Source organism: Gossypium hirsutum, chromosome D05, assembly GCF_007990345.1.
Source record: "Gossypium hirsutum isolate 1008001.06 chromosome D05, Gossypium_hirsutum_v2.1, whole genome shotgun sequence".
Classification (NCBI taxonomy): Eukaryota; Viridiplantae; Streptophyta; class Magnoliopsida; order Malvales; family Malvaceae; genus Gossypium; species Gossypium hirsutum.
This window is the reverse complement of record NC_053441.1, coordinates 14,476,630-14,490,888: the sequence shown is the minus strand read 5'-3', so window position 1 is coordinate 14,490,888 and position 14,259 is coordinate 14,476,630. Positions and strand designations below refer to the sequence as shown.

The 14,259-nt window shown below is 35.4% G+C and overlaps 1 protein-coding gene across 5 annotated transcripts; it reads right to left on the bottom strand.

The window, feature by feature from the left end:
* On the bottom strand, positions 1-8,161 carry LOC107905798 (leucine-rich repeat receptor protein kinase HPCA1). 5 transcript variants are annotated; one of them, XM_016832554.2, is made up of 19 exons: positions 7,271-7,694; positions 6,637-6,757; positions 6,477-6,548; positions 6,194-6,268; positions 6,014-6,085; positions 5,636-5,800; positions 5,462-5,536; positions 5,146-5,217; positions 4,967-5,038; positions 4,792-4,860; positions 4,527-4,601; positions 4,196-4,267; positions 3,940-4,077; positions 3,288-3,778; positions 3,042-3,197; positions 2,822-2,958; positions 1,706-1,925; positions 1,057-1,292; positions 1-685 (listed from the first exon to the last, which is right to left on the bottom strand). In XM_016832554.2, exons 1-19 carry the CDS (start codon positions 7,350-7,352, stop codon positions 206-208), a joined length of 2,880 nt encoding a protein of 959 aa, XP_016688043.1. In that variant the 5' UTR covers positions 7,353-7,694; the 3' UTR covers positions 1-205. The 5 variants fall into 5 exon arrangements, with proteins under 5 accessions (XP_016688043.1, XP_040949835.1, XP_040949834.1 ...); XM_041093901.1 differs by lacking the exon at positions 7,271-7,694 and adding an exon at positions 7,987-8,161 and having other exon boundaries at positions 5,462-5,800; XM_041093900.1 differs by having other exon boundaries at positions 5,462-5,800; positions 7,271-7,669.
* Between the last annotated feature and the right edge of the window lie 6,098 nt (positions 8,162-14,259).

Here is a 14,259-nt window from a genome sequence, read left to right as displayed (position 1 = left end):
TTGAATCAACAGTCGCATTACCTATTTACATAAAAAGAATTCTTTCTAATAAGAGTTACATCATAATATCCAACAAATAAGAATAAGATCCCACATGATTGAGTTTGTAAGTCGCCATTCAGTGGAAGGGAAAAAAAAAACACAGAAGCAGCTCTCACTGTTACTAAGTTCATTGCTAACAAAACATAGTAAAAGAAACCCACATTTAATGGGGCTCTATCTTGGCAGCTGAGTGAGGGAAGGCTCCACTGTAAGCAAAAGACTCGTTATCGTACGGATGGAGATCAGCTCCCTTTGTTGCATCCTCGTAAGTTGCTGAACTTGATGCCGATTCTGCATTCGGATTCATGCCATCCATCTGCATAATGTTTTCAATCTCCTTCACCACTTCACCCATGGTAGGCCTGTCAGCCCCTGATTCTTCTACACATCTCATTGCCAGTTCTACAAACCTTTCCAAGCCTTTGGACGATGTACCAAAACCAATGGCTGGATCAAGAATCTGTTGGAGGTTATACAGGCTTTTCGTTTTGTCCATCGACATTCTCATCTCCCTTACTATGTATTTCCCTCGCTCTATCGGTCTTCTCGCGGTTATTATTTCCAGCATCAGCACTCCAAAGCTATAAACATCGCTCTTCTCAGTCAACTGTTGGGTCATATAATATTCAGGATCCAAATAACCCTGCAACATCAATAAAATAATACTTAGAACTCTGCATACTATCAGCATTTTAGAATCATCAGTAACCACCTTATCCAAAAGTCAATCAATTTCGTGCAGTAAAATTACTATGGTTGCAGCAAACACTCAAATGTATTAATGAATGAATTCAGCGTCTATGAAGGAAGGGATGGTCTAGGAGGAGAGACCGAGAGAATATCAGCATTTACCATGAAAGGAAAATAAACTAAAGATCACCACAAAAAGAGGACTATCTGCACCAGCTGACCCTTGTGCCTGAGCAATATTGGCAACAGCTGGTCTTGGTGCTCAAGTTTCTACCATTATAAGGGCTGTATAGTATGCATGAATAGGTGCATGGAAGAACTCACCATCGTACCCTTCACTTGAGTGCTAACATGACCTTTCTCACTGTCACCCATAGGTTTGGAGAGACCAAAATCAGCAACTTTAGCATTTAAGCGTTCATCTAATAAGATGTTAGTGGATTTGATGTCCCTGTGAATAATGGGGGGATTTGCAAGCTCGTGAAGGTATGCCACACCTTTAGCTGCACCAAGGGCTATTTTCAGTCGCCTGGGCCAGTCCAATCTGATTCCTGACTTCCCTGCATTATTATAATGTTATTTTTAAAATAAGTAAACCCATGAGTGAAGAAAAAGCTTTGGACGTAAGTAAAAGATGCTTATTAAGAAATAAACTGGATTTTAACAAGTAAAATCACCATTAGGGATAACGATGAATGCTTTTCATTACTGAGCTTATAATGTGAAATTCTTTGCTATGAGAGAGAGTCTTATATAAGATATGATAGTGACAATGGTTGAAAGTTCAAACTAAAGGAGCACTGGGGCTATATTGTTTCTCTTCCTCTTACACCAGCAGTTTAGTGTAGCTCATCAAATATATGTAAATATATCTTTCATTTCTTTGTGTGTTAAGGACACTGTAACATGCCGGTTAATTATTGATAATGTAATCCAATTTGGATGAATAAAGTGGGGAAATAGAGGAAGATACCTGACAAACTGTCACTAAGTGAGCCATTAGGAATATACTCATATACTAGCATTTGTTCACCTCGCTCAAAGCAAAATCCCAATAGACTAACAACATTTTTATGATGAACTCTAGATAGAAGCTCAATCTCTGTTTTGAATTCAAGCCCACCCTGCATTGATCCTTGCTGAGCTCGTTTGATGGCAACTAGCTCCCCAGTGGGTAGAGTTCCTCTATAAACCTGTAAATAAGGAAATTCTAAATTATTTGGAAAATTAATTTTATAACTCACAATGATCATGCTAAATAAATAAGTATCCAGAAAAAAGTCTTTTGGTTTATTCAGAAAAGTTCTCAATTCATGTCAAACTAATACAGTATCTCCGTGTTTCATGGTTGAGATCAATATGCTGCATGTAAATTCTTATGAACACAATGCATTCATGAAAATTGAAAAGGAACGCATAAATTATCTAATATCTGCATGGTCTTGAAGCAAACAAATGACACTAAAGTTTTATTCTGTGTTAATATCTCTTTGTACGCAACTAGTAGTTATCTGTTAGGTTATCGTCTCCTTGTCTTTCCCCCAGGTTTTTTGAATAATAACTTTGTAATCTATTTCAAACTTCCATTCTGGCCAAAAAAAAAAAAAAAATCCGTTCATTAAGGTAAAAGCTAAAAAGTTCAGTGCAAACACTGTGTGCAAAAGGGGCCACTGCTAGTGGCCTCAAATAAAAAAATGAATAAAACCTATGTTACTCGACTTGGTGTAACCATAAAATATGGTTAGATTTTTCAAAAAATTCAATGTATTTGGATAACCCTTAGAGGTTATATTCCCATACCCATGTGTCAGTTATTGGACACAAATACTTCAAAAAAATGAAGAGCAACATAGAATAAAATGACTATTTCTTTCAGATATATATACTTCATTATATTTTTTGAAATCATGCGCCCATAAATGTGCCTATTTGACAGTATTCTCTGTTGTCTTGATCACGATTCGCAATAAGTTACAAATTTCAATATGTCTTGCACATGATGTGAAACAGTGCATGTGAGACCACCTCTAGCATGCATGTTTTTGATAAGCATATATGCAATGCAGAGAGAATGCGAGTCAAAACAAACCTTTCCATAACCCCCCGATCCAATATCATTGGCTTCTGAAAAATTTTTGGTGTACTTCTTAAGCTCTTCAAAAGAGAAGCATCTTGCTCCTTTTAACTGAGGAATGCTACCACTGCTCTTCTTAGGATCCCAGTGTGCTATGTTTTCATGGAGGAGGATCAGTACCTCAGATATTCCATACAATCAAACAGGAAAGGACTAAATGAAAGAATTATCATACCAAAAGGGTTGCTCTCTTTGGTTGCTCTGTCTGCTCTCTTCCTCTGACGATAAGCATAAATCCCAGCAACCACTAATAGTATAAAAAGCACTGAAGCACCAACTGCTGCTCCTATTGCGATGCCAGCACTTGATTTGTTTGAGTGTGCAGGTCCATCTAGATGATATAGCACATATGCATGGAAAAAATGAATCTAAATAAATAGAAATTTTTGTATTCATTTTAGTTCTATTGCATATGCATTACCAGAAAAGTACTCATATTCAGCACCAGTGAAAACATAAGGTCCAAAGTACTGTTCAGGCGGCTTGTAATCCTGACTGCTAAAGGCAGATGCAATCTTCGAAATTCCAGATGTATTGAACCTATCTTGGCCATATGGAAATAAATAAAGGTCCAAAAGAAGATACAGATGTTGATCCATCCGTGGATTACTTAGTGAAACAGTATCCACAAGTAATTCAGGGAACCGGAAGAACTGTGTCAAATTCTGTTCAAGACTTTCATATGGAGTTTCAATTCGCAAGTTCGAGAAGTAAAGGCCTCTGAATTGTAGTGTTCCTGTATATGGATACGCGCATATGCATCTGGGGCTGGAAATTTGACCAGAACCACATGAATTAGGAACACAGTTCATTGGAGCGGTTGTATACACAGAGGAGGAGTCTGGTTGGGGTAAGCTACAGTAATCGTTTGCTCCTGCTCCTGTCTCCTGGCACACTGGATTGTCTACAAGTCTGCAGAATTGGCAGAAAGAACTTCAGTGATGTCAAAAGGTATACTAATAATCTTTAACATCAACTATATCTATCTACAGATAATCCAGCTTCCAAGGCGTGTAAGAATATAAGCCTAGTAATTCAGCAAATAAAAGATACACTAAATGATTCCAGCTTACACTATGTCAAAACTGATAGGTCCGCCAGTGTTATTGAAACTCGTAATGGAATTACCCTGCAAATTTATGATCTGCAGCTGGTTGCTAAAGCTTGGGCCAATATCAAAGGAACCATCAAGTTCATTTTGTTTTAGTACCCTGTCAACAGTATAACAGAAAAAGGGGGAAAAAGTCCAATGATCATTTCCTAAATGTGACAATTTTTTGTTTGGGATCCTCATTTTCCAGTACAATGTGTAAGGTCAAGCATACTTACACAGTCTGCAATTGTGGAAGATTAAAGAATGAGGCAGGAATTTGACCTTTAAGTTGAGTACTTTCCATCATTCTGCCACACAAATGAATTGATTACTCTCCCAACTACAGAAAAATACTAGTGAGAACGAAAGTTTTAATGTTACAATTCCCAGACTAGCACTATCTTTAAGCATTCTTTAGACTAATATAATTTTAAGAGAAAATGGTGGAAATGCTTAAAAGAATTTTTGTTCTACACTTGAAACAATTAATATGATTTCAATCTTCAGTTAACTTTCATGCATCTTTGTCAGTAGATGAAGAACAAGAGGCTGAGAGAGAGGAAATACAATGTTGTTAAGGACAGCAGGGTCGGAAACCATGAAGGAACATCTGATGAATCAAAACTATTATTACTCAAGTATCTGCACATTATGCAATAGAACAAAGATTAGCAATGATAATAAAAATATCTACTGTTATTAAACAAGACGACCATGATAATTGATAAGCCAAATATCACTCGGATACACCTAAACATATGCAAGGAACAAAAATAAGACGACAAGTGCAGTTTGAGAAGACTAAATACTCATTAAAGCATTTGTTACTTACAACGTGTTCAAGCTGCTCATGCCAGTAAGGTTAGGCAGAGGCCCAGTCAGCTTGTTGTTGGACAAATACCTGAAAATTAACACCAAATGGTCTCAATTAAGAGAGGATAATAGTTCCCTTCTGACCTCCATAAACAAGTGCAGAAAACTATCAGCTTTTTATGCTCATAGCTTACAGATCTTGAACTCTTGTAAGGCTGTTGAGATTCAATGGAAGATCCCCCTCTAGTGAATTGTTGTCAAAGCGCCTGTACCAACACAATAAATTTATTAATTGTCAAAAACCCCGTACAAAATAATCTTCCATCTAAAACCTTGACATTAAGTCAATCAAGTACTTGGTCTAGATACTCACACCACCTCCAGAGTTTTCACAAGCCCAAGGGTCAAAGGAAGAGGCCCAGAGAGCATGTTGTTTTCAAACAGCCTGGCACAGAGATGGGAAATCAATTGTTTCAAATGTACACAGTTAATGAATGCAGAAGGAGCAGAAACGAGAGAAAAAATTTATGTCCCTCTCTCCTTTGAAAGGATGGCGTCAAATATGAAGTACCCTATTATGCATGGACTGCTGAGAGAGAAATCAACATTTATAGAAGAAATTTGTCCTGAAAATGTGCCTTTTTCTCTAGTTGCAGAAACTACTTGATAGAAAACCAAATAGAACTTACACATGTATCAGAGTCATATCTGAACTGAAAAGTTTACTTGGAATTGGACCAGAGAGTTTGTTCAACCCGAAATGGCTGTCGATAATGGAAAACATCATTACTATATGAAGAAATAGAATATTGGCAAAAAAAACCCATCTAAACATACATAAAATACAAAGAAAAATGACATACAAGTGCTTGGTATGAATCAACCAGTCAAGCCCTGGTGTAGTGGATCCGTTCGAGACTGGAATTTCTCCTTCAAGTTGGTTGTCAGCCATATCTAACCAATTAAGAGTTGATAAATTACCAATGGATGGTGGAATATTCCCAGAGAAGGCATTAGAATTTAGAGATCTGCAGGGAATATTGGCCAGCATGAAAGTAATCTGATTAATAGATGTAAAAGAATAATAAATAGAAAACATTATACAGCCAACAATCAGGGAGCCTCAAATAGAAGTTTTACCAAGGTTATGTCCTTCACTTAATACTAATAATGCATGGAAAGAATCCAAATGAAATTGTTAGTCACTTTAGAGGAATAAGTATTGAAGATCAAATTCTTACAGGATCCTCAGCTGCGGCAAAGATCCTATTGTATTGGGAATCTGACCAGAGAAACCACAACCAACCAAGATTCTGCCATTCAGGAAAAAAAGTTCAACAGAAAAAAAAAGATCTTTTAAGAAAAATGCATAAAGAAATTTGCTTCCCGTTGATGCTTTGTCAGGAAATATATCCCCTTACAAGTTTTCTAGCTTCTTTAAGTTTTGAACCGCTGGTGGAAGAATTCCCCTGAGACCTTTGTTGTAAGATAGATCCCTGAAAAATAAAGCCAAATCAAAGATGTTATACTAACCATAACCGTGAACACTACTGCATCTAACTAATTCACAAAAAAATGGATATAGCATTCATTGAAAGAAATGAAAGAAACAAAATTTAATTTTATTTGTGGGTCTACAAGAATTAGCACATCCCTTGTATCCAAAAACAAAAGAAGAAGAAGGTAGTAGGCAAAAGGACCTACAATTCTTTTAACTCAGATAGGAAGAAAATATCTCCTACCAGCCGTCCCTCCAATTTCATGTTTGGCAGATTTCTGAAACAGAAAAGATGTTAGGAAGATCACAAAGCTGGAAGACCCAAGCTAAACAATATTTTTAAAAGTGGAAGCACCAGCGACTTACATTGAGGTCACACGTGAACCAGTGCACCCAATTCCAACCCATTTATCATCACAAGGATCCCCTCTCCCCCAATTAGATGGTACATTTTTCCACTCACTCATGACAGCTCTTAGCGAACTATCTGCACAAACAGTTCCCCTTTGATCAGAACCAAAGCTCAATTCTGAGGTAGCAATTCCAAATCATTTGACATATATTTCCATGAAATTGGAGGAATACAAATAGATTTGTTAATTTAAATCAGACATAGACATCTTATGATAGTGGATTCTTCAACGGGTAGACCCCAGAGCCCAGACCAAAAAACTGCAAGGCTTCAAACATTTAGAGTCAAAACCATTCTCATAAAATTAGAAAAACCCCTCACCATCCCAAAAGGTTTGACTAACTTCCTTGATTCAGTTCTGAGTCTATTTGCAAGCAAAGGAAGAATAATATTGGCATTTAGGCGAACATAAGCGATCCTATATCCTCATCTGCTCGACTTAACCACTAATCTTCACGAAAATATCATCTTTGCTAGTTAAGAAACTTGGTTAGCATGTATAGATAATATTTCCAAATCAACCCAAAAGAACCAACAGAAACTACGCTATAAGAAAACAAAATAAGTAGTGATTAGAGGCAAACTTACTATCATCAGGGTCTGTTTCAGCTGCAACGATATAGATATGAATAGAAACCACTACCAAAAATAACCAAACGGCTGAACCCATTTGCGAGATCAACCAAAGGCTTCAGAGAGTTCAAGAGTAAAAGACCAGGAAATTATTTGGTTTCTGTTTCTAAATTTGCATAACATAGAACAACATCCATTTGACATCAACCAATTCGCAATTCATGAAGCAACTTCCTTATATTCAAATGAGAACATAATCTATATGGTAAAAAGAAGAAAAGGTAAGATATGAACTACTTTGAATGGATCTAAAAAAGTTGCAAATAGTCCCAGTGGGATTAGAATAAAAATCTTGGCCTTTCATGTCCCTTTATTGCTACGTGCAACAGAGGTAAACGATGCCAAAGTCAATGTTGTTTAGCTAGGACTTGAATAGATGAGATCAAGAAAAAGCTTAGTAGCACAGGATGGTTTGTTTTGTTACAAAATAGCTGGAGCCCGCCAATTGAATTTGTATGATATATTGAAACATGCAAGTCCATTGCTTCTTGCTTAAAAACAAAGCAAAAAAAAGTCGAAGTCATTGGGAAAAAAATGTAACATCCAATCTCCTATAATATAAATGTCGTTTTCAAAGAAACATTCAAAACAAGAAAGCAACACAGAGAAAGTAGCAATGACTTTTAACTTTTTATAAATTATAAAGACTTGATGAAGAGAATCAAACCTACCGCTAATTGTTTAAGCTCTTTAGACTCCGAGCTTTAAATTATTCAGCCGCTCTCGCTTGCGTTGGATTCATCGTTCGTCTTCTTCCCTGCAGAATTTTCAAACACAATGGCCCTGTCGATGATCAATGATGCTATGATGTAAGAAACGCGTCGGCAATACCTATCAGTGGTGGGCTGAGCTGAGATTGACTATCAAAGAGGCTTATGACTTCAAACCATGGAGCTGTAGGCAAAAATGAACCCTTTCCAGCAAAAATAAATAAATTAATACCTATAACAACAGATTTTGTTTATTTAAAATTAGGATAAATTTTATATTTTGATATATGAATTTTAATTTAGTACAACTATGAAATTTGAATTGTGATTTATATATACACATAAAATTTTAATTTTGATTCAATTGTACATGTTTAAATAAATAAATTTATTTATTTTTATATTAAAATAATATAATTATTTGTTTCTATATTATGTCAACCTAAAATGGTGTTAATTCGATGCATAAAATTATACAAATCAAAATTCACATATGACATTACGCATTGCGTCAAATATTATATATAATTTTGATATTTATCCTTTTAAAATTTTATATAAAATATTAAAAATAAAAAGTTTGATGTGTCATTTGATACTTAAATTTGACACATTTTTATTTTGCGGTAAAAAGAAGTATCAAACTCGAATATCAAATTATGCATTAAACTAAATCAAAATCATTAATATACAACCTCGTGATATATAATTTTATTTATTTAATACTCTTAATTTGATGTATTTATATTTTAGACATGTAGTTTTCTAAATTTTTAGTAATATTTGTTGTAGCTTTCGCGGGATGTTGAGATCCCCGTGAATAACCTAGGTTTGAGAAAAAGAATATTTATTATCCTCTGTAGTTGTTTAATAAACTAAACATTCAACGTTAAAACTTGCAATAAAATAATACTCGGTCTACATTGTGTGGGTGGACCAAATTCTAATGAGTTTAAAGAATTTGATTGGTTGAACTTGGATCAAGCGATTAAATTGAAAAGTATGCTAAATATTAAATAAATAACAAAATGAATTTAGCTTTAATTATATGATTTAAATATTTATACCATAAATTTTTAAAATAAAGATTATGCCATAGAAAATATTCTCGTGAGAAAACAATGGTTATTCAAAGCAATTGGAAATATTCTCTCTCAAAATAATAAAAAAAAAACAATTGGAAGCAGCACAAGAGAACCTCTAGGATGAGAATTCACTAAGGTATGGGGAAGTTTTAAGGTTGAAACGTGAGGATGTCCTTGAACTTGAATAGATGTTATGGTTGTAAAAATTAAGCGCAAACCGAATCATCAAATGTGAGAGGAATATTAGATATTTTTCACCTTGTCGTCAATAAGAGAATGATTAGAAATATATATTCTGTAACTAAAAATGAGGAGGATAAAGTTTTAAAAAAACAAAAAGACCTATCAAATTGTTTCATCAATTATTTTCAAAGAATTTGCAATGGTCCTGAAATAGTTAATACAAATAATTTGGAAAAAAAATTTCGTGAACTAAATGTGCCAAAAGTCCCTAACGAGATGAGGCACCTCTTCTCCCAATCCCTTTCTAAGGAGGAAGTCAATGATGCTGTGTTTAAAATAGGTCCGTTGAAAATTCCAGGATCGGGTAACAAATCAGTCGTATTTTTTTCAGCACAATTGGGATATTGTTGGTGACAGATGCTTGCCTAAATTTCCTCCATTCAAGCAAAATGCAAATATCTTGGTTCGTCAATTGAAACCAGTTTTAAGTGCAATTATCTTTCATTTCCAAAATGCTTTCACGGGTGGGAGACAAATGATAACATCATATTATTTTCAGAATTGATCCAGCTCATCAAAAAGAAAAGTAAAGGGAAAAAAAACATTAGGAACCTTGAAGGAGCTCATTATGAATAAAGCCTATAGCAGGTATGATTACTTTTCATAAGCCAGCCAAATGGCAACTAGGGGGTAAGCTGAAAGAATTGCAATCCAATTAGGGTGGAGAGTTTCGGTTTCTGTTCTCTCTTTTATTTTGGTATTTTCTTTACTTATTTTACGGTTCATTGTCTTCTTATTAAGTAAAGTATAATCACAGGCATATTATATATGGAACTTAGTCTTACTCTTTTAGCCCAAGCTTCCATCCCACTAAATTTTACATGCCTTTTGTTCTGCTACGTATCTCATTAATAGGTTGCCATGAAGATTCTTGATGGAAATTCCCCCTATGATAAGCTCTTTGACAGCAAGCCAAACTATAATTTTCCCTGTCTTTGGGCGCCAATGTTTTCTTCTGACACATACCTTTAATCAACACAAATTTACCTTTCGGTCATAGCATTGCACATTTCTTGGGTACAGTTCTTCTTATCATGACTATAAGTGTCTTAATAGCAATGACAAATTTTATATTTCTCAGCGCATGCAATTTAATAAATTATGTTTTCAATTTGGCCAACATGTGCACCTACCCTCTAGCTCAAATTCATCCCTGACACCCACCGGATGTCTGATCAGGATGGGTCTGTTCAGGTGAATCACATTCTTACCAAACCATTTTCAGCTGCCTCTTTCGGTTACGGTCGAAGTTGGGTGTCTATTCTCCCTCTTGAGCTAGTTGACTTTGTTGAAATTCTTGGAAATGCAACATCCAAGGGTCCATGCAACAATTTAAACTATTCCTGCAATTGCTTACCACAAAACAGCTATTTTTCAACAGCTTTTGTTGTAAGTAAATAAGCTGCTTATAAACAACGTGTTTATCTTGTAATTCTTGTTTGAGTTGTGTTTTCTATCACTAACCAAAGTCTCCCTTCACCTTTGAATCCATACGACACCTTCCATCTTTGCTTGAAGCCGCCATTAATTGCACCATCCTCCCAACACTTTCAGCTAAGCCACAAGCAAGCCTGCCCTCCATTTTAACATACCCTTGATCCAAACCAACCCTTCAGTTTCCTTCTATCACCCGTATCCCTCTCCGTCACACACTTGCTACCTGACTTTTGACTAGGATCAACCTTCCATCGTCCTCTAACATCCTACATCGAACAATACCCTCACCGAAGTCCCCCATTCTCCATCTCTAAACTCGCTGAAAGGATAATGGAAATGAAGCAAAGAAATAGAACCGAGAAAGGATGTATTTTGACTTAAAGAAAGAGCGATGAAAGTTTCAACAAAGAAAAAAGAAACGATTCTTTTATTCAAAAAGATGATCTGCTGTGAACAAAATGGCAGGTGAGAGAGAATGACACTTTCTTTGAACAACCCGCGTGGAGCTCAACAGGAGCAGACCAGGACCGACCTGACCTGGTGAGGAGCAGCTCAACCACTAGTGAAGCCCAGTTTCAACAAGGACTACGGCCCAAAGTTTTGGACTATTGGTAAATCATTTTGCTTTTGTTTATTCATTTTATGCGATAGATTAATTTATTTATATATCAGTATATATGTCAATGCTATGCCTTGTGTTATTGATATAAGATGAAAATGACTTTTGGCTTATGGTGACGTCGAGTACTTATTAGAAAATGCATTTCATTTTGACATTATGCTGATTTAATCCATTATTAAATTCTCAAGTTGTAAACATAAGTACATGCGTAAACCTCAAATAATATACGTATGTTTACTTAATAATTTATAATGTCGTTGATGGGTGATGTTAGACATTCGCATGGGGTTGTAATTGTTATTTAATACACAAAAATAATATATACATACGAGAGGTGCTAATTGATTCTAAAAATCCTAAATTTATAAAGTTCAAATGCACGGTTTAATAAGTTTTTGGTTTAATATTGTTATGTGATTGTATAATTTGATAGATTTAATCCCATAATATCGTTGACTTGTATTTGTTTATTAACCAATTTGTGGGTTTGTATTCTTTTTTATTCATGAGTGTATACTTATAAAATTTTATTTTTAATTTTATATATATAAATAAGATATATCGTTGTTAAAATTATTGGAATACTAATTGTTAATTATTTTTAATAATAAAATATCTTTTTTAATATAAGTATTTTCTTAGAAAATAAAATGGTCTTTCCTGCTCTAATCTGCAAGTAGCAGAAGTCCACGAAACACGGTTTGCGAAATTAGCATCACTAGCTAAAAAATCTCTCACAGCATGAGGAGCATAAGAATGTCACGTGTTAAAATTTCAATTTCGCAATATGCTAGCTTTAAATTTATTCAAGTCAATTTAATTCTTGAAAGCGAGTATTTATAAAGAAAATTCTCTTAAGCATAAAAAAAAAAAGCAAACTTTCAAGCGAATAAGCAAAAAACAAACAGAAAAACCATAAGAAAACCAAGCACACTAAAATAATTGAGTAAATGCTCTTAAAGTGCTTCTATTACTTTGAATAATTACAACTGTGTGATTACAAATGAGAGCAAAGACTTCTATTCATAGTTGAGCTCCCCCAATTCCAATGGTACAGTTTAAATTACATTGACAGTTGAGATCGAAGTTTATCTACAATATGACAGTACTAGATATTTAAACTCTATACAATATTATCCCCTAGGATTTACAATATTCATCATGGTAACTCCACTCTTACTGGAGTGTTCCATCGGGCCACCAAGGCTTTAAATAGATGAGTTTCTCCATATGTTCCACAAATTGGATCAATTCAAGTGGGTCAAATGAGCTCCATTTAATCAATTAATCACCAACGGACATTCTATGTACATTCGTCACAGGCTTCAACTCACGACCCCGTGACATTCTCCCTCACCCATTCTCGCGATGCCCTCATCGCGTCCTCAGAATGACATTGGTCTAACTTGTCTCAGAACTGTCACGACGTCTAGGCTGATTCCAAAACATTCTTTTTGTTAGGTAGTTTCGCCCTTCGAAACATTTGTCTCAACTTATGTCTTTGTCGTCATCTAACTCAAACTGTTTCTATCGTTTGTACATCTCGTTTGCAAAAGCCCACCACTCTTACTTGCCCCCATTGTGACTTGCCTCAATTGGGATCCCCTTGATCATCAAAAATAGGCTTAGACATGCCTAGAGGTGCTCATAGGCCGGGCGGCCCGGCCCGGCCCGACGGCCAGCCCGAAATATGGGAGGGTTTGGGTAAAAATATAGGCTCGAAATATGGGCTTGGGTAAAAAAATGAGGCCCGATTAAAAAACGGGCCGGGCCTCGGGCACCACTTTTTTGGCCCGGGCTCGGCCCGACTCGGCCCGGCCCGAATATAATAATTTTTTTATTTTTTTAATTTTAAAATACTTTTAAAATACTTTTTTTAAAATTTTTTAAAATATTTTTAAAATACTTTTTTTATTTTTTTAATTTTAAAATATTTTTAAAATAATTTTTTAAATTTTTAAAATAAATTTTTGGTATTTATTTAAAAAACGGGCCGAGCCCAGGCTTATGAATTTTTTCCCGGGCCGGGCTTGGGCAAAATTCTAGGCCCATATTTCGGGCCGGGCCCGGGCCTAGGACCTGGGCCGAAATTTTTTTCTGGGCCCGGCCCGGCCCATGAGCAGCTCTAGACATGCCCACATTGAACACTAAGTTAACTTTGAATATTGTCACTAACTCTAATTTATAAACCCTACAACTTACCTATTTCAAAACTCTAAAAGAGTCCCTATGTCTTTGCTAAGCCAATGGCAAGTTATAATGAAAAACAAAGGAAAGTGTTTAAGATGTACCTTACTCATAACATTTACTATGTTTAACTGCCTAGTTTGCATCACTACTATTCCCACAAAAGTTTGATGCACAACTCACCTCTCTTATAGATGGTAGCCCCACTGATAACTCAACAGGCTTCACATCAGTTTGTCACATCTCTAGCATTTCCAAGGAGGTCTCATTAACACTTCAATCTACCAAGTCAATGTTCTTACCACAATGAACATTATCGGCTAATTGGATTGCTGATAATACCTCGGTTCCACCTATCTTAAGACGACTCACTGACACAACGAATTGTTGTTGACAAGTGTTCAAGATACATATGCAATCAGAAAAAGGAACCAACAAAGCATTAATCTTGTCAAGGAAATTTAAGCCAAGAACAAAGTCATAACCATTTAAATAAATTACCTCGAAGTCTTTCTTTCCTTTCCACTAATTGATCTATAGCTCAACATCTTGTACTACTCCCACAGCTGGGACCTCTTTGAAATTTATAGTACTGATTTTCTTAGTCGATTTGCTAATTGAGAGACCAAGTTTACCCTCAAATTTCTCATATATAAACAA

What these genes read in the sequence shown, in the direction of transcription:
- LOC107905798 (XM_041093900.1), bottom strand. Translation starts at nt 7,352, where the DNA reads ATGGGTTCAGCCGTTTGGTTATTTTTGGTAGTGGTTTCTATTCATATC. An exon ending in GATATGACTCTGATACATGT is followed by an intron (nt 5,218 to 5,461) that starts GTAAGTTCTATT and finishes TCTCTGTGCCAG; the next exon opens with GCTGTTTGAAAACAACATGC. An exon ending in CAAAGAGAGCAACCCTTTTG is followed by an intron (nt 2,959 to 3,041) that starts GTATGATAATTC and finishes ATGAAAACATAG; the next exon opens with CACACTGGGATCCTAAGAAG.